Source organism: Misgurnus anguillicaudatus, chromosome 2, assembly GCF_027580225.2.
Source record: "Misgurnus anguillicaudatus chromosome 2, ASM2758022v2, whole genome shotgun sequence".
Lineage (NCBI taxonomy): Eukaryota > Metazoa > Chordata > Actinopteri > Cypriniformes > Cobitidae > Misgurnus > Misgurnus anguillicaudatus.
Window position 1 is genome coordinate 14,376,863 of NC_073338.2, and position 26,369 is coordinate 14,403,231.

At 37.7% G+C, this 26,369-nt stretch overlaps 1 protein-coding gene across 1 annotated transcript; it reads left to right on the forward strand.

Moving 5' to 3' along the window:
* The first annotated feature begins 6 nt into the window (after positions 1 to 6).
* Positions 7 to 26,044, forward strand: mmp14b (matrix metallopeptidase 14b (membrane-inserted)). Its single transcript, XM_055201552.2, has 10 exons — positions 7 to 504; positions 14,119 to 14,267; positions 14,987 to 15,109; positions 15,430 to 15,737; positions 20,141 to 20,302; positions 20,396 to 20,562; positions 20,752 to 20,890; positions 21,530 to 21,680; positions 21,767 to 21,882; positions 23,328 to 26,044. The coding sequence occupies exons 1-10, from the start codon at positions 436 to 438 to the stop codon at positions 23,798 to 23,800; spliced, it is 1,857 nt and encodes a 618-aa protein (XP_055057527.1). The 5' UTR covers positions 7 to 435; the 3' UTR covers positions 23,801 to 26,044.
* The last annotated feature ends 325 nt before the right edge of the window (positions 26,045 to 26,369 follow it).

Consider the following 26,369-nt stretch of genomic DNA (forward strand, 5'->3'; position numbering starts at 1 on the left):
GACCACGTCTACACAGCCCATAGAGAGAGAGAGAGAGAAGGAGAAGAAGGGCTGCTGCTGTTCATACGAAACTTGAGGACTGAAATTTGAAGCGGCTAACACGATGAAAGCAAAATAAGACAAAGATCTACAGAGATATTGCCGAGGATACATGCTTATCTTTATACACCGCTCTCTCTTTCTCTCTCTCTCGATGCAACTTCACTGTTAAGTTTAGTGCATAATATTACAAGATTGTAACCCTTTAGCACACCAGTCAATGCGATCGATAGCAATACTTGTTTACATTTTCATAAACTTGCGCAATCCTTCTCCATTGAGCTGTCAAAAGTTCCCGTCGTTTCGTTACGCGTTATGTTTTGACAGTTACAAAGATTCGTCAGACTTTATAAAGAGTACTAAAGGTGTTTTAACAAAGGACCGATCAGCTGAAGAATGATTTGGAGCGGTGTGCTGCTCATCTGTCTGTGCGCGCGCGCCGCGTCCTCAGCCTTCAAACCTGAGGTAAGTATCCTTACAAATATATATATTATATACTCTAATAAAAGACACGTTTATAGTGTGCTGACTAGTTGATAAAAGCCGTAGATCAAGAATATAAATACAGATAAAGACTTTGGTTTGTTTTAAATAACAAATTGCAACTGGTTTATTTCGTGTTAAAATCCATATGAATTAACTTATGTTTAAACAACAAGCAAACAATTGAGGTGTATAAAATCATCTAAACATAAAAAACATTACTTGTCCGTGCATACCCGGACACATGTGACCTTTAGTAATGTCAATGCCAGTATTATATATATATATATATATATATATATATATCATACTAAAGGATGATTTTTAAAGGGATAGTTCACCCCGCATAAAAATTCTGTAATAATTTTCTCACTTTTATGTTATTACAATCATGCATAAATTGTATGTTCTAAAAAAGCACAAAAGAAGATATTTTGAGGAATGTCTGTAACTAAACCGATCATAAGCCCCATTCACTTCCATTTTAGGAAAAACAAATACTAGTGAATGGGGCTCATGATCGGTTTGGTTACAAAGACTCCTCAAAATATCATCATTTGTGTTAATCAGAACAAACAAATGTATACAGGTTTATAACAACATAAGAGTGAGTAAATGATGACAACATTTTCATTTTTGGGTGAACTATCCCTTTAAGTGTCTTTCTTTTAAAAATCATAATAGGATAAATCTGTCATCTGTGGGTCATGCAACACAAAAATTAAAAGAAAGAAATAATAATAATTTGTATTTTATTTCAATTCAATTCTATTTATATAGCGTTTTTCACACTTGTTTAATTGTTTCAAAGCAGCTTTACATTAATAAATGCAGGAAAAACAGAGAAAAATCAGGAGCAGAATACAGCAGTTAAGATGAACCATACTAGCAAGCGTAGTAAAAATTTAACCTATGTAAGAGGGTGCTAAGTTAAGCCAATGTCAGCAGACTCCCTAGGGATTGAAAAAAACCCAAGGAGAAAAACCCTGTGGGCAAAAAGTCCTAGGAGGGGGAAAACCCCTATATATTTATAGACTATTATTACAGTTTTATTACTATTATTAAATGTCACATTACCGTAGGAAGATTACATACTCATCACTGTAATTCAAATGATTATTTATACATCACTGTAGCATTTGTTGTGTCACTTGATTATATATATTAAGTAAAGTATTTAAAAAAGGTTGGGGCAAATGTGCTTGTCAAATAGATTTTGTATGCAAAATATTTTTTATTTTGTTTAGTGATGAGATTTAATAGAACAAATAATACATTTAAATAAACAACATAAAATTTTATAGTTCACTTTATAGCACTTTTTATTTCTATTTCCATTAACTGTGAAAGTTAAATTCAGGATGGATTATGTTTTGATGTTTATAATTTAGTGAGGCTGTTGAGAAGAGGAACTGTTATATTGAAAAGATCTCATTGGCTACCATTCAAAAGCATTATTTAGTGACAGATGTTTTGCGTCTGGGTTTTTGACCTCAAAAATCTCAGATCGTTGTGCTGAGTGATCAAAGTAAACACTTAGAAAGCAGAGGAGTTGTTGAGGATTCCGAATTAATGCAAAAGATGGAGACCACAGGGATTTTATAGATGCTGAGGAAGCGAAACCGGGACGACCAATCACCACAGGAAAACAGGACGAACAGAAAAGTCCTGACTGTAATGTTGTGGTCAGGGACTGGAATGGATATGCTGAGGATGAGATGGGGGGAGGGAGATTTTTCTGCCCCTGTAAGCTTAAGGATTTAATAGTCGACATCTGTCTATAGTTATGGTCAAAAATGAGAGGAGGGGTTTAGACAGGTTGGCTCTTCTTCGTTTTCTGGTCAACTTGGGAACGCAGGAAGTCATCGCAATCCTGCAGGAAGTTCTCCTGATTCCTCCAGGATGTCCTAATGTTGCGGACCCTGCGCACACCTGGGGATTCGTGTTAATATCCACCTCCCTTTGTTGCGAATGTCACAGAGATGTGGACTGTGGTTATGATGTCACTCATTTATCTTTGGTACACCTCTTGTTGGTGGCGGCAATGTCAGGAAGTCATAGGATGAGTGATACTCACTTCAATGCACAAGTGAGGTTAAGGATACCTCATGCATCAATCATAGCACTTTATTGCAACATGCATTTAGCCACAGATGTATAGTCACATCCTTGAAGAAAAAAAGAAGCAAAGGAAATGGGCAGGAGGTTTTCTATACAGCCTTTCCTTTGAACAGATGTGCGATGGTGGGACTATTTATAGTTAATGATGGTTAAGTTTTGGGAAAGATAAAGGATGTTGATGAGGGCATGTTACAGAAAAGTGACATAAGAGATTTATTCGGACAGGAAACGTTGTGGGTTGAATAATGGATGTCTGCATAAAGAATAGAAGTCATTGTAGGCTGTAAGGTGATGTCATTTCAGAAACAAGAGGAAGACAGAGAATGAATGACTGCTGTAAATGACACCATAAATCGTCCGCTTCCTGCGTCGCTTTCGGCCAAACAACCCACATACCTTTGCAAAAAGTATTTTTGCCCTTCTCCTCTATGATTCGCAGAAAGCAGAAATGATCTTCATTTCACAGACCACGTGTGAAAAGTTGATCTGTCCTTTTATAAACAGCAGCTGGTAAATGTGCACATATTGTCTGGAAAAGTAATCAATATATCTTTGGCGCTCTTCCGCATCATTTCCAACCACTAGAATTGATGGAAATTTTTGACATTAAAATTAGCTGGATGATGCTTTTTCGCCTCATAGAAATGCTAAGAATAAATTCCAAGTAGAATTCCAAGTAGGGATGCCACAAAACAACTAATGCCGTTCCTGTGAATCTGCAACTTTGTTTTATGACAGAATGATACTTGCACAGCCTAATGTGAATTTAATGGTGCTGAGAATGTAAAATTGTATTTACCTATAGGCATAGATGAATGCTAAGAGTTCTGTACATGGTAACATGAGCTTAAAATAACATATTGTGAGCTTACGCCTTTTTATGTAAACCTTGTTCATGGAAAAGATCGCTAGAAAACAGGCCAATCTCAACATAACACAGACTGTGACGTTAAAGTCGTGATGTATGACCCCAACATTAAATAATTACAATGTTGTTACAATGCTAAAAACAAAGTTGGCACTGCTGACTTTAGGAGTTAACATGCAAAGTTAATGCTAAATGCTAAGTAAGGAATAATTCCCGACGGGCCATTAAATTACAAGAAAATAATGCACACCACGCAGCGCCGCGCCATTTAAAAAAAATCAAACACATTGTTTTCTATGAGTATACGCACACCGGCGCCGACAGGTGGCGCCTGTCCACAGCGGCCAGCTATGACTCAGGTAGTTGCTCAAATCCGTGTCGCGACACTCACATAGTTTAACATTAAATAACATCATATTTGTCCCAAATCTGACTAAATATCTGACTAAGCTTGCATAATTTAATGTGCACTTCCAGTGTATGATACCTTTAAGTTGTACTGTGCGACCCCCTTTAGAGGGAAGAATTTGACACCCTTGTATTAGATGATCTCATTTGAGGATGAAGGTCTGATGTTGATATGTTGTTAATACATTGAGTCAGCTGTTGAGGGTCATTAGAGTAACTTAAACAGTCGAATTTCCTATGAATTGGCTGCTTTGGATTCAGATTTACCACACACACAGACACAGATTCAATGTTATTCCATTGGCCCAGAGTTAATGGAAGATGCGAGTAATTTTCGGCTGAAATTGCATGCTTTTTACTTTGTGTCTTTGAGATTATTAATGCATTTGTGTGCAAATACACTTACACTTAAATTGGTGTTTATTGTTGCTTTGTTTAGTACACTGCAAAATCCCTGGTGCCAAACCAACACCGGCTCGGTGTTTATATGGGTACCACCAGCAGGGTGTTAAAAGTAACACCGTAGCAGTGTTAGATTTAATTAGATAATTAAGCAATCATTTGAGTGATTATTTGATTATTGAAGACACCTGATGATAATGAGCCGAACTACATCTACAACTTCCAGTCACTGCCTTAGATAAAATCAACTGAAAAGACATCTCTCTTATTACAAACCAGACTGACTTTGGTCTACTTTGAAATTGTTTGGTCACCATTATGGTGATCTGTGGTTCCTTTAGTTGGGTGGGTTGACTCTTATTTTCCTGTTTAGGTCTTTGCCACAGTGTTAAGTGAACACATTATTTGTTGTAAAGGTTGTTAAGGCAAAGTTTATATAGTTTTTATAACAGAGATTGTAGATGTAAGTAAGTTGTTTACACAGTCAAAAAGTTCAGCGTCAATAGAAAATCAGATGTTGATCATATGTATATTAGTCTCTATTGGACTTCAGTAACATAGCTTTCCTCGGATCAAGCTTCTCAAATTTTATTGTTAAACACATGCCGGAAATACTTTTTTGCCTCATGTGCAGATACCATGAATCACCCCACTAATCGGAATCATGGTGACAAACATAATGTTGCAAAGCATGCTGGGATCCACCATAGTATAAAACTCATGACTCCCATCATGCATTGCAACATAAATTATGTCACCCTTGTTGTGATTAATGGGGTGATTCATGATATCTGCACGCGAGGCACAATATTCATTTCCGGCAAGTATTTTTAACAATAAAATTTGAAAAGCTCTGTAAGTTAAAACTAGTAGAGAATATATATGTGATCAACATTTTACTTTCCATGAATACCAAATTTATTGACTGTTTAAACAATTTACTTAAATCTACAATCTCTGTTATCAAAAACTTTATAAACTTTGCTGTAACAACCTTTACAACAAATAATGTGTTCAGTAAACACTGTTGCAAAGACCTCAAAAGGTAAGTAAGAGTCAACCCACCCAACCAAAGGAACCACAGATCACCACAATGGCGACCAAACAACTCCAAAGTAGACAAAAGTCAGTCTGGTCTGCAACAAGAGAGATGTCTTTTCAGTTGATTTTATCTAAGGCAGTGACTGGAAGTTGTAGATGTAGTTCTGTTCATTATCACCAGGTGTCTTCAATAATCAAATAATCACTCAAATGATTGCTTAATTATCTAATTAACTCTAACACTGCTTCGGTGTAACTTTTAACACCCTGCTGGTGGTACCCATATAAACACCGAGCCGGTGTTAATTTAACACCAGGGATTTTGCAGTGTATAGACCATTTTGCAAGAAGTAAACAACACTGGTCCAGAAGCACTTCATGTCTCAGTTGTTTAACACCACATAAACCTTGGGATAAAATACAACCAACAGAACATATAGAACTGAATCAACACGTTAACCAAACATCTTTAAAGATGCCATAAAATGTAAAACTGTATTTACCTAAGCATATATGAATAATAAGAGTTCTGTACATGGTCACGACATATCATGAGCCACAAACACAATTTTTTTCTCCTTATGTAAACCTCTTGCATGCAAAGTATTGAGATGTTACAGTTGTGATGTGCGCTCCAACATTAAATTACACATTAAATTAATTACAATGTTGTTACAATACTAAAAACAAAGTTGTGACTGCTGAGTTAGCGCTATATGCTAGTTAATGCTATATGCTAGCGTTTAGGCTGAAGTTCTACTATTGACTTTACAGTTACGCTTTGCAAGTCCATTCTAAAAAAAATACACAAACTTACAATTCAGAAACATTCATTACCAATCTCCAAACAATTAATTATTCCTCAAATTCTGTATCTGTACTCTGTAATGTATTTGCACAAACACAGAGCTACTGAAATGAGCCGCTCTGAGAAACAGCCAATCAGTGCAGAGCTCAACATTATTATTCATGACCGTTCCAAATAAGGTAATAACTGCCATATCATTCTAGAGACAAATTCTACGATATATATATATAAGATATCAGAGAACAATTTAACATATTATCCTGACTCTAGTGCCATATTTTAATGCTACAAAAGAAGATATTTCAAACTTTATAAACTATGATCACTGGCCAGCCCAGTCTCACGAAATTTCATTATATAGTCACTTAATTTGTTAATTATTTTTAATTTCCGCCGTTTTTCGTGATCGTATAACGAATTCCTGTTTTCGTGTGATTATCACGTATTGGTTACTCAACTGTTTTGTCCTATTTTCTTACCATTGTCGCTTCGGTTTAGGGTTAGATTTACATAAAATTACATCCTTACCCAAACCCAACTCTAACCCTGAAGCCAGGCGACATATAAAAAAATGAGAAAAAATAGTATAAACCAATGTATGATTTGTCATTCGAATGCAAGCACCAAATCTAACCCTAAACCGGAGCGACAATGGTTTAAAAGTAGAAAAAAGCTGTTGAGTAACCAATACGTGATAATCACACGAAAACAGGAATTCGTTATAAGATCATGAAAAAATGTGAAAATTTGTGATAATATTATGAAAAAAGAATAAAAAAATTACGTGACTATATCACAAAACCTTGTGAGACTAGGTAGCACTAGCCTATGGCAGCGACGTACCCGGGTCCACAAGAGAGTGAAGTTGAAAATATTTGCCTTACAAAACCCCATCGCTTCAGTTCAGAAGACATTTAATAACTGTTTGGATTAGTTTTTGATGGATGGATGCGCTTTTCAGAACTTCGAAAATGGGGCACTATTAAATGCCATTATAAAGCTGAATAAAGCCAGGATATTATTTAATATAAATCTGATTGTGTTTGGCTAAAAGAAAGCTATATACACCCAAGTTGGCTTGATATTATTTGATATTAGAGCTGTCCAATCCTGCTCCTAGATGGCCACTGTCCAAACCCACCTGCATCTATTTTATATGTAATCCTGAAGACTATGATCAGCTGGTTTATGTGCATTGAAAAGGGTTGCAGCTAAAAATCTGCAGGACAGCGGCCCTAAAGGGGGTCGCACACCGGATGCGCAGCTCAGCACCATGCCGCGCCGTTTTAAAAAAATTGCACACATTGTTTTCTATGAGTATATGCACACTGCGGCGCCCAGCTACGACTCAGGAAGTTGCTCAAATCTGTGTCGCCCCACTCACATAGTTTAACATTAAATGACATCATATTTGTCCCAAATCATTAACGATTAACATTGACTGCTAACATATATTTTGCATCTTAAAGTAGACGCTATCTGAGTAAGCTTGTGCTATTTAATGTGCACTTCCGGTGTACGCAACTCGATGCTAAGCTGAGCTGCGCGTCCGTTGTGCAACCCCCTTTAGAGGGAAGAATTTGACACCCTTGTATTAGATGATCTCATTTGAGGATGAAGGTCTGATGTTGATATGTTGTTAATACATTGAGTCAGCTGTTGAGGGTCATTAGAGTAACTTAAACAGCCGAATTTCCTATGAATTGGCTGCTTTGGATTCAGATTTACCGCAAACACAGATTCAGTGTTATTCCATTGGCCCAGAGTTAATGGAAGATGTGAGTAATTTTCGCCTGAAAATTGCATGCTTTTTACATTGTGTCTTTGAGATTACCAGTGAATCTGTGCGCAAACACACTTACACTCAAATTGGTGTTTATTGTTGCTTTGTTTAGTATAGACCATTTTGCAAGAAGTAAACAACACTGGTCCAGAAGCACTTCACGTCTCAGTTGTTTAACACAACATAAACCTTGGAATAAAATACAACCAACAGAACATATAGAACTGAATCAACACGTTAAACAAACATATTTAAAGATGCCATAAATGTAAAACTGTATTTACCTAAGCATACATTAATAATAAGAGTTCTGTACATGGTCACGACATATCATGAGCCTCAAACACGATTCTTTTCTCCTTATGTAAACCTTGTGCATGCGAAATATTGAGATGTTACAGTTGTGATGTGCGCCCCAACAATAAATTACACATTAAATTAATTACAATGTTGTTACAATATAACAAAGGCTGTTTCTCAATATGCGTTTTTCAGCGATCTTGCGTCCTTGTGTTTTCGCTCTACGTCATCATTAACAGTCAAAGTTCAATTCCAATTCTCAAAAACACAAGTACAGAGGACGCATGAAAATACCCGGATGTGTTCTTGATATCGAAGATGCATCGAGTGCAGACTTGCGTGCTGAAATCTGGGGAGGTCAGGTTACCAACTGGAAGATCGCACACATCTCAGTTCTCACAAGTGCGTTCTGTGTTCTCATGACCTTTTGAGTTCGTTCTTGGCAAGACCAGTCTTCACGAGAACGCAAGTCCGTTCTTTGCATTCTTGGAATTGAGAAACAGCCAAAGTTGTGACTGTTGAGTTAGCGCTATATGCTAGTTAATGCTATATGCTAACGTTAAGGCTGAAGTTCTACTATTGACGTTACAGTTATGTTTTGCAGGTCCATACTGAAAAAAACACAAACTTACCACTCAGAAACGTCCATTAACAATCTCCGAAAATTAGGGATGCTCCGATCGATCGGCCGATAATGCTTGCTATGTTTCTCAATGAATTACGGTGAAATGCCGCTACATCCAAAAGCCAGGGGGCGCTTTCGTGCAGAAACTCAAAATGTGCTGTAGACGAAGAACAATAAACACGCAGCTGTGATGACACCAGACATGCAGCTCCATGAAATGGCTGAAGTATATATTTATATTGCTGTTCTTCAAACCTTTTCAGGTATTTTCATGATAATAAAGAATATGTTTAATAATTATGTTTGACGAGTGTTGCTTTTTCAAATGCATGTTATAAACGACTCAAACTAACAGTGATTTTAGATCGATAAGGACTTATGATCAAAAGCCGTAGTACATGAAATAGATGTAATAAGATCGGCTGTCCGATTCAGAATAGTGATCTGCAACGTATTATTAGTGGAGATCGGCATTGATCGGAGCATCCCTACCGAAAATAATTTATTATTCCTCAAATTCCTTAAGGCTCAAACATAAGGCCTGTTTACACACACAGAGCTACTCAAATGAGCTGCTCTGAGAAACAGCCAATCAGAGCAGAGCTCAGGATTAATATTCATGACCTTTTCAAATAAGGTAATAATAGACCATTTCAAATCCTAGGGTTGTAAATGGACACATAAAACAATCTCTGGATAATTTTTGCACTTGATAAAGTCAATTTAACATATTGGATCAATGCATTATTTGGCACCTTTAATGAATTGGCACCTAAAATATAGCTTTGCAAATGTTCCAGCTTGGCTTTGATTACAAAACCTTGATTCTTACATAATCACAGACGGATCATCTTGTGAGTCTGGCACCAACATGTAGTCATACTAAAGCAGAAGAGGACAGTGTATCCAGTCATTCACATCAATCCTAATAGTGTTCAACTCTGTGGGGAAAAACGAGTTAACTTTCCTGTGAAGGTTAAAGAGCCTTTTTCATAGAAAGACTATAAAGGCTCTGTGAGTAGGACAGGAAGCACTGGCAAAGAGAGTTTAGTTAGAATTTACAGGCCGTTTTCGAGGTACATTGCACAATAACAGGACATCACACATGATGTTTACTCCCATTCCAATTGTGAAATTCCTAAATGCTTTTTTTTTCATTACACTACGTTCAATCTCATTCCAAGCCACCAATTTTTATGCCATAAGGAGCCTTTTTTCTCCTCATATGGACATAACAGTGAAGCTTTGTTTGTGCTGTCGAGAGCTGAGTGCGAGCCACATATGACCAGAGAGGAACAACTGCGGTAAAAAACATTTATGATACAAAAGATTTAATTAGAATTATAAGGAAGAAAACAAAGACGTCTCAATTTCTATAAATAAGAAAGACACAAAAAAAGTCAATGAGGATGCAATAATTGAGAGAAAAACAGGAAGTTCAAGCATCTGACTGTGTGTTTTCAGCCATAAATAACCTTAAAAACACATGCTGCCAGACATGACAAAATACTCACGATCATAACGAGGAACCGCTGCTCTTAACATCATTCACATGGTTAAACTCCTGCCTTGTCATATGATCATGTGTCAACTTTTTGACAAAATGTTAAAAGTTTCCTCATTTGTAAGTGGTTTTGGATAAAAGCGTCTGCTTAATGAATGAACATAAATGTAATGTAAATGCGATCCACATGTTTTTCTCGCCACGAGGGTGTATTACGGCCTCACTGGGTGTGTCTACATTGTTGCCTTTCATTCCTGCAAGTGCATGCGAAAGAGAGAAGCGGAGGAGGTATGGAAGGAGGGATTATGGGATAAAGGCTCTGTCTCTGAGGTTTGAATGGTATTAAACTTACTGACAGTGTGGTTTAACTGGAGACATTAACTGTCTCTTGGAGGAGGTCACAGACAGATAACATATCGCTTTTCATCATTTTCTATCGTTCCATTACGGTGCAAGCACGCACGCTTTTATGTGTCTTCTGTGGGATGCAAGACCTGCCCAGTTTGAGAATCCAGATCTTAGACTCACACTTGACGTATAGCTCTGTTTGTGCAGTCGTCTATGTTTAAGGGGATTTTTTTATGTGTTAAAAAGATTTTAAGCTTGTTGTTTAATGAACGGAGGAAAGAACTATGCCCAGTCCCTTGAGTTTGTGTTGCTCATCTACCAACCCTAAATGCACTAACTTGTTTTGTCAATAACATTTACACTCTCACTAAAGCTGTTTATTCAGTGCACAGTCAATAAGTGCCTGGATGTCTATCAAAAATCAGCTTATTCAAGAAAATTGTTTTTATGGGTTTACATTTGAATCAATAAACCGATGTTTAAACGTGGCAGAAAACGCCAGGCATACGCCAACTGTGGGTGCTTGCCAGCGTTTTTTGTTCAGCTAATCACTTTGGTTGCTTAGAGGCTGTTTACACGTGCATTTTCGTCGATCGGATCACAAGTGGACGACGTTAATGCCAGGTGTATACGGTGTTCAAAACGTTTTGAGCTCGTCCACTTTCGACCACTTTCAACCACATTCAGAGGTGGTCGACACCCCTTTCGATCGGATTGCTTTTGTAACGCACATGTGGTTGAATGTGTTCAAACAGCCACACGTGAACACCTTCTCTCCGCCCATTTATCTAATCTGAGGTACTGAGATCAATGTTTTACATATTTTCTGACTTCTGGCGCGAACAGCGCTATTTTTAGCCTTTCATTGATAAAACTAAAGCGGCTGATCTCCGCAGTTTCATTTTGCAAGTGTGTGAAAGTTGTGCGATCCTATTTCATCAATTGCGCTGAAAATTCAGAGAAAGCTCTTACATACACACTTACAAAACACTGTGCAGCATGTTTACTTACTACACAAGCAGCGAACTCCGACATAATATTAGTTCGCATCCATATAAACTCATCATTACTCCCACTCACGTTTAAATGACAGCGGAGAGACTCGCCCACCGTCTCGACAGACCACCCCCTCACAGTATTCAGGACAGAAGCGGTCGAAAGTGAACAAAAGAGACGGATATAAATACCACGTAAACCGTGTAAACGTAATGTGTCTCTCTCGTCCACTTGTGATCCGATCGATGAAAACACATCTTAATGGCATTAACATGTGTTTTCGTCAATCGGATCACAGGTGGACGACGTTAATGCCAGGTGTAAACGGTGTTCAAAACGTTTTGAGCTCGTCCACTTTCGACCACTTTCAACCACATCCAGAGGTTGTTGAAACCACTTTCGATCGGATCGCTTTGGAGTTGCGGAACCCACATGTGGTTGAATGTGTTCGAACAGCCACACGCGACCGCCTTCCCTCCGCCCATTTATCTAATCTGAGGTATTAAACACAAGTTTTACGTCTTTTTTGACTTCTGGCATGAACATTCGGTGAACAGCGCTATTTTTAGCCTTTCATTGATAAAACTAAGCGGCTGATCTCCGTAGTTTCGTTTTGAAAGCGTGTGAAAGTTGCGCGATCCTATTTCATCAATTGTGCTGAAAATTCAAAGAAAGCTCTTACATACCCATGTACAAAACACTGTGCAGCATGTTTACTTGCTAAACAAGCAGTGCACTCTGACATAATATTAGTTTGCGTCCATATAAACTCATAATTACTCCCGCTCGGGTTTGAATGACAGCAGAGAGACTCGCCCACCGTCTCACAGACCACCCCCTCATAGTATTCAGCACAGAAGCGGTCGAAAGTGGACAAAAGAGAGGATTTAAATACCAGGTGTAAACGTAATGTGTCTCTCTCGTCCACTTGTGATCCGATCGATGAAAACACATCTTAATACCAAGTGTAAACAGCCCCTTAGATGTGCTTTATCTGGCTGGTTGTTGTGCAACACATTCTCACCCCATGGCGTCAATATTTGACGCACTTGACCATGGACGAACTGGGGACTTCAATACTATTACGTCCGTTGCATTCTCTTTCCTATTTTCTTACCATTTTCGCGTCGGTTTAGGGTTAGATTACGCGAAATTAAACAGTTGTCACCTGGCGTTGGGGTTAGAGTTAGGTTTGGGTAGGGATGTCATTATGTAAATCTAACCCTAAACCGACGCGAAAATGGTAAGAAAATAGGAAAGAGAATGCAACGGACGTAATAGTATTGAAGTCCCCAGTTCGTCAAAAAATATTGACGCATGGTCAAGTGCGTCAAATATTGACGCCATGGGGTGAGAATGGGTTGCGTTGTGGTATTTGTCCCACCCCTCCTCCACTGTGATTGGAAGGCTGATTGAAAAGTGACATTGACAACTGAGCGTATCACCCTAAGTTGAACATTTTTCACCTCTGGGCGCGGAAAAACAGCTGAATGCCATACCCACCAGCTGTTGGCATTTTTAAAAAGCATGCCACTTCCATTGGAAACAATTGAAAACATACGCCGACCATTGTTTTAAACGCTTTGATGATGATTTAAAGATTTGTCAAGTTAAGCTCAGATTATAGATGGTTTTAGCAGTAACAACATAAACAAACGGCTTTCGAGGAACCAGTGTAACTTCCGGTAAACTTCCATAAAGAATCAATAACAACATGTTCTTTTAGACCCCAGTTCACTCTCAGAAATAAAGGTGCAAAAGTTGTCACTGGGACAGTACCCTTTCAAAAAGGTACACCTTTGTACCCAAAGAGTGCATATTAGTACTTTGAACTGCCAAAATGTACCTTTAAAGGAACATATTTGTACCTAAATGGTACATATTAGGACCTTTTTTAAAGGGTACTGCCCCAGTGACAGCTTTGTACCTTTATTTTTGACAGTGTATAAAAAGGACTGACTCGTGGTCTTCCCTCCCCTATAACTTGCTGTCTATATCAGTTGTTCTTTTACAATAAATAAATAAAAACTTTGATATAGGTACCTGATTTCTGATTGCAGAAACGTATGTTCATTTTATCTTCAGATGAGAAAAAACAAAACAAAACGTTGTTACCTTAGGCCAACACTTTACTTTATGGTGTTTTTGTTGCATATGCTACATGTAATTATTGTAGTAATAATAGTAAGTTTTGCATAATTACACACAACTAACCCTAAACCAAACCTTAACCCTATGGTAAGTGCATGCTGTTAATCATTATTAATCAGTTCAAATATTGTAAAAGGGAGTTGGGACAATTTCAAATAAAATGTAACAGAAATGTGTAACAACTTTCAGTAATTTCAGTTTGGGTCATTAACGAAAATTCCTCGATTCTCTTTTCTTCTAGGCATGGCTACAGCAATATGGTTACCTGCCACCAGGTGACCTGCGCACACACACCGCCCGCTCTCCTCAGTCCGTCACATCTGCCATTGCTGCCATGCAGCGATTTTATGGCCTGACAATCACTGGCAGTATGGATTCTGGCACTATAGAGTAAGTATCTGGTTTTAACTTGTATTATATTAAAGTATACGTTTAAAGTAGTGCTGGGCAAAGATTAATCGCGATTAATCGCATACAAAATAAAAGTGATTTTTTTGCATAATATATGTGCGTGTACTGTGTCTAATTATTGTGTATATTTAACCACACACACATTCTACTTATATATAATTTTTTTCATTTATTTTTAATATAGAATATATAAAAATATAAATAAATATATATAAATATGTAACTGTTTCTTAAATACATACATGAATGTGTGTGTATTTATTTATACATAATAATTACACACAGCACATACTCATATATTATGCCAAAAATCACTTTTATTTTGTATGCGATTAATCGCGATTAATCTTTGCCCAGCACTAGTTTAAAGACGTCTTTCACACTCAAAAGATGCACCTCAGTGATACTTTTTACCCTCTACGGGCTCTATGCATATTTCGGACACCTGCGGCCAGATCAGCAGATGTTTATAAATATCTTCTGTGGGATTATTTTGTCTCATCACTTCTGTGGTTTAAGTCAAGGAGGGTGAGAATGGAAAAATACAGCTTTGTTTCAGCAGCCGTCTAACGGTGCTCGATGGTGCATGGAAGATGTAGAATATATGAGGACAGAAATAACGCCCGCCCTGTCCAAAGTCACTGAAATGAGATCTGTTGTGCGGTGAATGATCTAATGTGTTGGCCGGTAATTGTCAGGGCGATGAAGAGACCCCGCTGTGGCGTTCCAGACAAGTTCGGAGCAGAACTAAAGAGCAACCTGAGAAAGAAACGCTACGCGATCCAAGGACTGAAGTGGGATAAAAATGAGATCACATTCTGGTAAGATACAACTTTAGGTTTAATAAAGTAGAAGTGATTATAAAACTGCGATTTTAAGGCCAAAAATGCGGACCATTAACGATTAATTGTGGTTTGCTGTCATAAACGTTTAGATATGGTAGTGAGTACACGCTTGCCTTATGGAAAAGTCATCTTTGGCCTACTACTGTATAAGATTCAGGCCTGGCCAAAATTCCTGTGTGAATTGTCCGTATTGTAAATCACTTTCTCTTTCCCTCTCCTTCCTATATTCCTTATTATCCCGTGGCCTACTTTTTCCGATTGCCTCTCGAATTCACCTTTTCTTATCGTTATCTCAGCATACAGAACTACACTCCGAAAGTTGGGGAATACGAGACTTTTGAGGCCATCAGAAAAGCCTTTAAAGTGTGGGAAAGTGTTACGCCCCTGCGGTTCAGAGAGATCCCGTACAGTTCCATCAGAGACAAATCGGAGAACTTTGCAGACATCATGCTCTTCTTCGCCGATGGTTTTCACGGTGATGCCAGCCCGTTTGACGGCGAAGGAGGCTTCTTGGCTCACGCGTACTTCCCAGGGAATGGTATTGGTGGAGACACACACTTTGACGCAGCCGAGCCTTGGACCATCGGAAACCGTGACTTGTTGGGTAAGTCCTGCACACTGCAAAATGTTTCGTTGTGAATTCACAGTAAATAAATGGATAAATTTTGCATGACTTTCACAGCAAGGATTACAGAAATATACTGTGAAAATACTGACAGCAATTTACTGTGATGTTATATCTGTGATATTACAATGCATTGATGTAAAAGCACAACTGTATACGGTAACTTCACAGCTTCAATGGCAAAGCAATTACTGTGATATTACAATACATTACTGGGGAATTACAATCTTTTGCTGTTCATCATTACAACAAGGCCATGTACTATTACAGTGTGTACTGTGAAAGTACATGTTGACAATAATTTACTGTGAATAGAAATGTTTGATTAGTAAATGAATTAGGTGATGATTTTTTACCATAATGTACCAACCACCACAGAATTACAATATTAACTTTACGTTAATGTTCATAACAAATGTGGTGTATTAACACGAAGTTAACACAACCAGGGAAAAAACTACCAAGCAAAGAGTCAAGGGTCAAGAGTCCAACTAAAACAACCACTAATCACAAAAATGGTGACTTAAAATGAAACAAAACATCAACATCTAAACCTAATAAGTGAATTGTGTTACAGCAATATATTTACTGAACATTCATGTTTTATAAAATAATAAAATGCAATGTTTCTCTATCATTTACATAACAATCAAACAATTCAATATAATAAACAGTTGTTGTTTTAAACATTGGGTGAACATTAAAACATGACATTGTCATAATGTTTAAAAATTGTAAAATGTAACATTCCTTTAACGTTCAGACAACACAAAAATGTTCTTAGAATGTCACGAAAACTGGACACTTTTTACGTTGGCAAAACGTTTTTGGGAACCTTGGGAACTTTCAGGGAACGTTCTTAGAACTTTTTTCTATTAGCTGGGTTCATCTACATCAATGTGCCATATTTTTTTAAATAAATTTATATTTTTCTTATTCCATATTTATTTTAATAAGTCAGACTACGTCCATGTTTTTATACAGTCTATGGTTCAAAACAGTTCGGTTATGTCATGTGACTTCCCAGGGCATATTTCAATACAATATTTCACAGTAATAATACAGTTTAATGCTGTGAAATCCTTAATTTTTTACTGTGTTGCTGTGATATTACAGACCTTTTTGTGATATAACAGCAGGTTTTAGATTGCAAGATTTTACTGTAAAATAAGAGTTAAATGCTGTAAAATCCAAGGATACTATAGTTTTCACAGGTATTCATTGGGATATTACAGGGAAACTTAATTACAACAAGTTATTGTAAAACAACACTGTTAATGATTGTAAAATGCTGGTTATTTCTAACAGTGCACGAGTGAAGCAGCACTACAGGAACAGTGCCGGCCAATGACTTCTCTTTCAAATATATGTCTTCGTTGGATCATGTGAACCTATGTGCATAATGCGTCATGCCTGCTGCTCACTTAAAACTAAACTCTGATTACATTTGAGATTAAGTGAGTATCTGGTCAACGTGAGCGTCTTTTTTATCATAAACCCCTTCGAAGCATCTGCAGCCGGCACATATTTTGAAATGACGATTGATGCACATGGTTCATATGACGTGCCGAACACATATTTTGATATGATGAGCCAAAAACATGACGGGCTAAATACATGTTGTGACGAGCTTCACATCATCCACCCTCGAAAAAAAAGTCCCCGCCCGTCACTGTTTTTGAAAAACATTTCAGTGTGTGTTTGGTGGTTCTTGTTAAGGCTTGCCTGAGATGGAACAGATGCATTGAAAACGGCCTGTTTCAAATGTTTGTGTGAGAAAGCGGCTCACATGTCCAAGCATGAGCGCTGAGGCCTGGGTTTTATCTCTCTATAAGCTTATCTCTCTCTCAAATGATTTTTCTTTCTTTGAATCTTGAACTGATTGCTCCTATTCAATACACTGGAAAGCCCACAATGACAGCCCTCATCCGTCATTCCGTGTTATTTATCCTTTTTTAGCCTTCTGGCTGTCCCAAAATAGTTGCCAATAATCAGGTTGATTGATGAGCACATAAAGTTTTATGCACCCAGCATTTCCCCCTGTGGTGCAAATCAAATTTTTATTGTTGTTTACCTTTACCAACAAAAATATATGTGAATATATTGAATAATATTATGTGATATTGAATCAAGTGCTTATATTTTTCAATATTCTGCAGTACCGTATTTTCTGGACTATAAGTCGCTTCGGAGTATAAGTCGCATTAGTCAGTAGAAAAAAACATATGAAGAGTTTCGTTGCAAAACGAGATAAATCCATTTTTTTACATTTTTGTCAAAACATTATTATTATGTTATCATGTTATTATTTTGTTTTCTGGTGCTACTTAGCTGTATTTGTTAAGTTGTGAAGGTTTAAATCAAAACAAACCAACTGCAGTTGAATTGAAATTAATTGGAATGCACAACCAAAAAACGAGATTTCTGAACAATTATAAAAATGGTGGTTATCTCGTTTTGCAACGAAACTCTTCATATATAGGTCGCACTGGAGTTTAAGTCGCATTTATTTAGATTTTTTTTTACAAAACTAAAAAAACTCCAACACACTAATAGTTGCCTAATAATGATGTACATTAAGAGTTTGGTTCCAAAACGCGATAAACGCCATTTTTGAAAAAAATGAGTTACTGCCAAAATCAGCATTATATCAGGTCAGTAGTTAAAAGTAAATTCTTAATTTTACGCAAAATCCAATATCCGCCGTGTTATTCTGTCGTCTTTTCTCCCTTTTTTCCCAAAATGCGATAAGCGCCACTCCCCCTTTTTTACAGAACGCAATAAATCCCACAGCGCAACATTCACGCAATGTAAACAAACATGGCGGCGCGCTGAGTACACGGAGTCCTAGTTTTCCTCATCTACTTTGTACTTTGTGATCAACAAACAAAACAAAATAATACTTTAATTGCATTGATAAACCTGTGATGGATTTCTGTGATGGGAAAGAAACGTAAGCCATCAACATCTAATAATTTCCCTGAAAGGCACTCGGGAGACGGGTGCTTGTTCTCCCGACAGCATCAAGCTTCTCATGCTAACACATTGACCCCAGGGGATCTTATGAAAAACTTTACATAATTTTACTCAAAGTCAACGAAAATCGAGCAGGACCAAAAACATTTTACAGCTGATCGCTGTGAAAGACGTTAAGCGAAGACGTCAAGTAACCGCAATGACAGGGTTCTTAATATGACAAAGTAAGTGTTTTGATTAATAACATTAATGTTTATATTTTTAATTAGTGTGTACAACTAGTCAACTAAATGAATATAACATGGCAAAGATGAATGCACATTTATAAAGGCTATTGATTCAATAGATTTATAGCATTTTTAATAAAAACTTGTCATGGATTTATTGCATTTTGTGGAAAAAATAATCCGTTTTTATAATAAATCTTTGAAAATCAACTTATGGATTTGAATTTTTTATGTTTTTATAACCTAAAGATGCTATGTGAAAGTTTGTAACAGAAAATAGTTGTTTTCATCTTGTCACTTTCTTGGTATAGAAAACACGTTTTTACCAAAATTTGTCAAAATGGATTTATTGCGTTTTGGAACCAAACTCTTCACATAGAAATATTCTCTTAATAAAGCCAAAATTTCACTTTTACTACTTAAATGTTCAGGTTTGAGGGTTTGTTAACATTTTGAATTGACCAAGAGCACTGTAGTTGTACAATAACAAAAGTAATCCTCAAAAATACAACTTGCCTAATAATTCTGCACTCCCTGTATTGGGAGGAGCATGCTCATATAATCTAACCAATCAGCGCGAATAAATGCCTTTAAATAGCCGTCCCTCACCTCTGTCCGGTGACCGTTTTTTTCAGCATTCCTCCTCCACCCCATCACTTCACTCTCAGCTAGTTTATCTAGTTAAACATTAAAGAGGGGAAGTCCTCTGAGTTTCGGGATAAAATTTCAACCTTGGAGCCCTCCCCTCGGACAGCACAGCAAATATGTTTTATCTCATTTCCTATTGATTACATGTTAATGTGAACTTTTAAAATGCTTTTATGATGCTCAAGCATGAGATTTATCAACCCCAGGGGAATTTAAATATTTTACCTAAAGGTTTTTGCATGACAATATCCAACAAGATATCCTCTTATCAACGAAAATGACATATTGTGCCTTTAATGATGTTTTCCTTTAGCTCACTTGACAGATCATTTTGTTAGCAAAGCACAGATCATGGGTTTATTCGAAGGGAACACGTACTGATAATAAAATGTACTGTATACTATGTTATACACTGTAAGTCTATTTGTATAAAAGCATCTATGATCTATAAAAAAAATGTGTATGTGTTATATACGATTATATAACTAAGGTTGGTTGAATCTATTTTATATTACTCTTATTTTAACTCAGGTAATGATGTGTTTCTGGTGTCTGTGCACGAGTTGGGTCACGCTCTGGGCATGGAGCATTCGAATGATCCTTCCGCCATCATGGCTCCCTTTTACCAATGGATGGACACTGACAACTTTGAACTTCCAGAAGATGACCGTAAAGGCATTCAGCAGCTTTATGGTAAAATAAACCATCCCATAGTACTGACAAGCATCATCTACGGTTTACATTTACTTGTTGTAGTCGTATGTTAAATATCTCTGTGCTCTGTAGGACCAAACACCGGAGGCCGTCCACGACCACCCGTCACCCCTCACTCGCCCCATCACCCCCCAGACCCCACACCACCCAGGCCAGGAGGACCCAGCTTTGGTCCTGATATCTGTGAGGGCAATTTTGACACCATTGCCATCTTCAGAGGAGAAATGTTTGTATTTAAGGTAAAAATTAAATGTATGTATTTTATAAAATCTCATAAAACTGGGGCCCCCATGGCACCATCTCGCGGCCCCCAGTTTGAGAACCACTGATTGAATCTATTGTGAGTTGTTTTGGATAAAAGTGTCTACTCAGTGCATAAATGTGTATTCGTGTGTATTCAACGTGAGTCCCCTAAACCTACATTTAAGGATAAGTGGTTCTGGCGTGTCCGTCACCAAAGGGTTATGGAAAATTACCCCATGCCAATTGGACATTTCTGGAGAGGTATCCCCACGACTATTGGTACTGCCTATGAAAGAGAAGATGGGAAATTTGTCTTCTTTAAAGGTAGGTGTCACTAGATTTATAAGGATCACCAAAACTCGTAAATAGAGATGTAACGATTACCGGTTTAATGGTTAACCACGATAAAATATGCAGTGGTTAGTCTTTTTTTTTTTTTTATTAACTTTATTAACAGTGTCACGGCTGGAAAACCCCTGTCCAGCATCAAACACATTCATTCACGTCTGCTCCCATGTGTTTGTGATGACAGTGCTTCACTGAATGAATTTAAATCCCCAAAATGTTGACATTTAGGGAAATCTAGTTATACTGAACACATTTTTACCTAATAGTTCTTTAGACAGGTCCATCTTTTCTATTCATTTTCCATGAAATGATGTGATCTGATAAGTTTAAAGCTCTGTTTGTTTCTTCTGTGATTGCTGTGAGCACAGGTGTCGTGCTGTTTATTCATGGGTCATAAAGTACACCACGTTTCTGACTTGCTGATTTGTCGTGTTTTTATATGAAAATCTGATTTATTCACTTGTGTTTTATCTGAACCAGATGAACAAATATTGACAATCGTGGTGATTTTGGTCACTATAACCATATTCATACCATTTCATCTCTACTTGTAAAGTGCCCTACATGTCACTCCAACATTCAAAAGCAACGCATTTCGTCATCTCTGGTTTTTAGGAGACAAGCATTGGGTGTTCAGCGAGTCAAACTTGGAGTCAGGTTACCCGAAGACCCTGAAGGAGATGGGCAGCGGTCTTCCAAAAGACAAACTGGATGCAGCTCTTCTATACACGCCTACAGGCAACACTTACTTCTTCAGAGGAAACAAGTCAGTAGCTGTATTGTCCCATAACATGAGTCATGATTTACTGAGTACAAAGAGAGCGTATAACTCCATTTCTTATCTTCATTCAGATATTATCGTTACAATGAAGACACGCGGTCTGTGGATCCAGACTATCCCAAACCTATCAGTAAATGGCAAGGCGTTCCAGACAACATAAAGGCTGCATTCATGAGTTCAGATCAAAGTAAGACTTTTGACATTTAATAAGCACCTTTAGCCTCACTTTCAAGTAGTTGGATTGATAAAATGCCTTAAGAGTCTGAAGGTCAACTTTTAAAGGGGAAATCTGACTTTTTCCATGTTTAAGTGCTATGATTGGGTCCCCAGTGCTTCTATTAACGTCTAAAAATGTGAAAAAGATCAACCCAGTAACTTAGTCATGGTAAACCATTCTCTGCAAGCATGTGAAAAAAGGGCATTGAAATTTGGCTTCCCTTGTGATGTCATAAGGGGATCTTATTATTATAATAATAACACCCCTTAATCTGCACTATCCAAGCACGGCACTGCCATTTAGTGCAGAGAGAAAGAGAGAGAGAAAATAATTGACAGCACAATTTCGCTGATCAGTGTTTGCATTTTATCAGCACATTTTTGCTCACACCCACAAAGTGTCAATTTTAACATGCTATTATAAATTATCAGGGGTGCGTTTCCCGAACAACGACACAACTCGCTGCTGAACCAACATAGTACGATGCATAGTTGGAGAAAAGAACTACCTTGTCACGACTGTTTCCCGAAAGCAGAGTAACTTTGTCACACTTTTGTCGTTTAAACATTGTTGGTTTAACAACATAGTTGATGATGTCACGTGGGAGGTGAAGTACTAATTAATCTGTGCAAATCGATTTAATGCCAGATTATTGCTGTAAATAACATATATTGCACCGGAAGACTGATTTTGTTATCGTGATTTAGTAATCTGTTGTTTATTTTCAAGATATTCAATTCATGCGCAAGTTCCCTCTTACTTTACTCCTCCTAGGGATTCCCCAGGGTCTTAAAGCTTGTATTTCTTTGCACATGCGCAGTTTTCAAATGCAGCGCTTTAATTCTGTTTACAAATTTAAAACGTAAAATAAAATTGTAATATATTTAGAATGATGGACTGCACTACATGTTTTTTGCTTATTTTGTTTAAAAGCATGATCAACGCAAGTCTACATATTATAATAACAAGGAACAATGCTTCTAACGACAGAAGAAGAGCTGTCATTCAAACCACACAAGTTTGCGATGCAGCTTGCGAATGTTCATTTGAACTCTGAGGACACCAAAGATTTATTTTAAATCTTAAAAAAGTTAAACGTCTCCTTTAAAATAGGGTGTAGCTAATACAGCAAACTGAATGAAGGGGAAATGTAGTTGGGTCAGTGTGTATGTGTAGTGCAGTTATGTTAAGCTAATGCCCCTTTTCCCCCCTTCATATTTTGACAAAGCATGCATTAAAAAATGAGAAATGCAGGTTCGATTCTGGCCTATTACCTCATCTGCCTCCTTCCAAACTTTTGTTTAAAACAAGATATATAGACCGTGTTATGTGCAGTTATTTTCCTGAATCAAAGCCAGGATGTAGGCAGCGGCCCAAAGAGTATTACCCCTGACTCTTCTGTCTTAAATTCACAGGTTATACCTACTTCTACAAGGCCAACAAGTACTGGAAATTCAATAACCAGTTACTAAGAGTGGAGCCTGGATATCCCAAATCTGCGCTTAAGGATTGGATGGGCTGTCCCAATGAGGAGCCTACAACAGGTAGCGGAGGAGGAAGTGACCGCGACCGTGAGCGAGAACGGGAGCGGGAAAGGGAGCGCGAAAGGGAGCGTGAGAGGGAGCGCGAGAGGGAACGTGAGAGAGAACGCGAGCGAGAAAGAGAAGGCAATCGTGATGAAGGGAGAACCGATGAAGAGGTCACAAAAGAAGAGACAGAAGTGATCTTTATTGAGCCCAGCAGCGGCGGAGGGGCGGCGGCCGTAGTGATACCGCTCATGTTACTGGTGTGCGTCATCTTCACGCTCGGAGCGCTCCTTTTCTTCCGCAGGTACGGCACACCCAGACGCTTGCTATACTGCCAGAGGTCTCTACTGGACAAAGTTTGAGAAGAAGACTGAACGGGAGAGGAGAGGATGGAGAATATGGAAAAGGGGGGACTTGATGGCAAAGCAGAAACCAAAAATCTTAAAGGGACCTTTTTATTGTTCACTTTAGAAATGATGCCACTCAGACGAATCTCTGCATTTTTTTATAGTTTATAATCAGTGGTCTTCGCTTTTCCACCTGTGCCGAGGTCTTCCCGCACGCTGTAGACTGGCACACGGCACCCGTTTCTCACCTGTGTCACATCTGTACCCTCTTCTCTAATGTTCTTACTCCTCCGGTGTAGCCAAAGACGCCAGCTCATCGCTGTTTGTTTAGCCTTTTGTAAATGTCTTTATTTCTTATAGTTGTGTTTGTTGTGTACTTCTGACTCGTTGTGAATTTTTCACCTTTTTTTTGCGCAGAAGCTCACATTAATACAGATTTTCGTATCTCGGGTTGCACCTGATGTAATTTTCAGTTTGCAGCAACCTCACTAACATAAAAAGTACCAAATGTACCATGGTACAGTGCTGCCGTAGTTTTCCCGTGGTCGTGGAAATCCTGGAAATATCAGGGAATTTTCAAATTGCGATTTCCAGGGAATTAAATTGTTTGTACATGTCAGCGTTTCAATGTGTAAAAATTCCTTGTTGCACTTAAATGTTGAAACTTAAACTAAGAAGTTATTTAAACTTTTTTTGACTATTTAGAAGGTGGTATAAATTTTAAAAAATCCCAATTTTCCCCAAAAATACCCAAAGCCAATTTTTTTAATTTATCCCAAATCCTCACTAGTCAAGAAAGTTGAAATGACTTGTCTGAGTCAAGTTCTTTAAACTTCAACATTTAAGTGCATAAAGGAATTTTACAGTTCAGGCAGAGATTGAAATATATTTTTATTTTTCTTATCCTTTAAGAACTACGGAGCCCCTAAGGGGACATGGAGCAAAAATTAAGTTTAATTAATAAAGTTTAGTATCGCGTGCGCACGTGAAACTTTCGCGTGCGCACGTGAAACTTTCGCGTGCGCACGTGAAACTACTGCGTTTAGTTTCGCGTGCGCACGTGTGTGAAACTTTCGCGTGCTTGCTTGAAACTTTTGCATGCGCACGTGAAACTTTTGCGTGTGCACGTGAAACTACCGCGTTTAGTTTTGAGTGCTCACGTGAAACTATAGCGTGCGCACGTGAAACTACTGCATTTAGTTTCGTGTTTAGTTTCGCGTGCTCACGTGAAACTATCGCATGCGCACGTGAAACTGCTGCGTTTAGTTTCGCGTGCTCATGTGAAACTTTTGCATGCGCACGTGAAACTTTCGCTTTCACATGTGCACGTGATAGTTTTACATGCACGCGCGATAGTTTCACGTGAGCATGCGAAACTAAACTTTAATTTTTTTACTCCAATGTCAGTAAAGAACAAACAACTGGAAAGTCATAAAAACATTTTTTTTATTAATTGGTCAAAAGTTGAGGGAGTGTGGGAACCCTGATGGTCATTCAGAATTCGGGACATTTAACCCATAGTACGGTGACATATAAATACACGATTATGGTATATATCATAATATCATGGTATACCGTTTAATATCATCACTGTAACATTATACCAAAGTACTTTTTTGTGAGGACTCTCATAATCCATCAAACTTACAAAATCCATCAGATATCATTAAAAACATGGTTGCTTTATTACATTAAAGCTGCAGTCCCTGTGTTTTTCCCAATCCATGCAACCCTGAATCTCAGGTTAAATAACCAAAGAAAATCAATACTTAATCCACTAACAGCCTTTAAAAGCCTGTGCTGTCTGTCTGTGTCCTTGAGTAGTTTGGCTTTACATTGTACTGTATTTTAAAATAATTTCTATTATTGATGATGATGTCATTGTCATTATGACTATTACTATTGTTATTGTTCTCCATGTCAAGAATGTGTGTTTTTTTCTGATTTAACAATTGTCATTAAAAATGTCCTGCTGGACAGGCAAGTCTTATAAAGTGGCCTTTATCTGGGGTAAAGTGAATGGGTGGGTTTTGTATTTTAAAGTGAAATAAATTTTTAGTATGAAAATGGCATTTTTACTTCTCGTGTTTACAATTATTTGAAACTTGTGGTGCTTATTTTTTGGAATATAACTTTGGTGAGAAAAACAACAACAATAATAATAATTAAGTGATGATGATCATTATCTAAAAATAAATTGTGCTTGCCTTTCAAACCTTTTAATGTTTTAAGTCAGAAATAAAATATTTTGTAAGTTTGCTTTGCCGTCAGATTTTCTTTTTCTGTTTAGCTCAATTTCCATTCAATCCTACACCGAACCAATGCGAAAGGAAAAGCAGTTCTCTCTATCCCGATCTCCGTCTGCTCCTCTTAACCTGTATCTGAGTCCAAGTGATATTTTTCAAACTGCTCCTCACCTCTCGCTGTCTCTTGTAAGAATCAAAAATTGACTGAGGGTCTCTTATTCAATGTCATCTGAAAAAATCCCCCCTCCCAATCATGTTTTTGTATAGAAATGTGTTTATTTCTTTTGTTTTTGGCCATACTGCTTTTCCCCTTTGCTCTTGCTGGCACTCGGAAACAC

Coding starts and splice junctions, on each gene's coding strand:
- mmp14b (XM_055201552.2), top strand. CDS start 436: ATGATTTGGAGCGGTGTGCTGCTCATCTGTCTGTGCGCGCGCGCCGCG. Junction 15,110..15,429: donor AAAAATGAGATCACATTCTG/GTAAGATACAAC, acceptor TCGTTATCTCAG/CATACAGAACTACACTCCGA. Junction 20,563..20,751: donor GAGAAATGTTTGTATTTAAG/GTAAAAATTAAA, acceptor CCTACATTTAAG/GATAAGTGGTTCTGGCGTGT.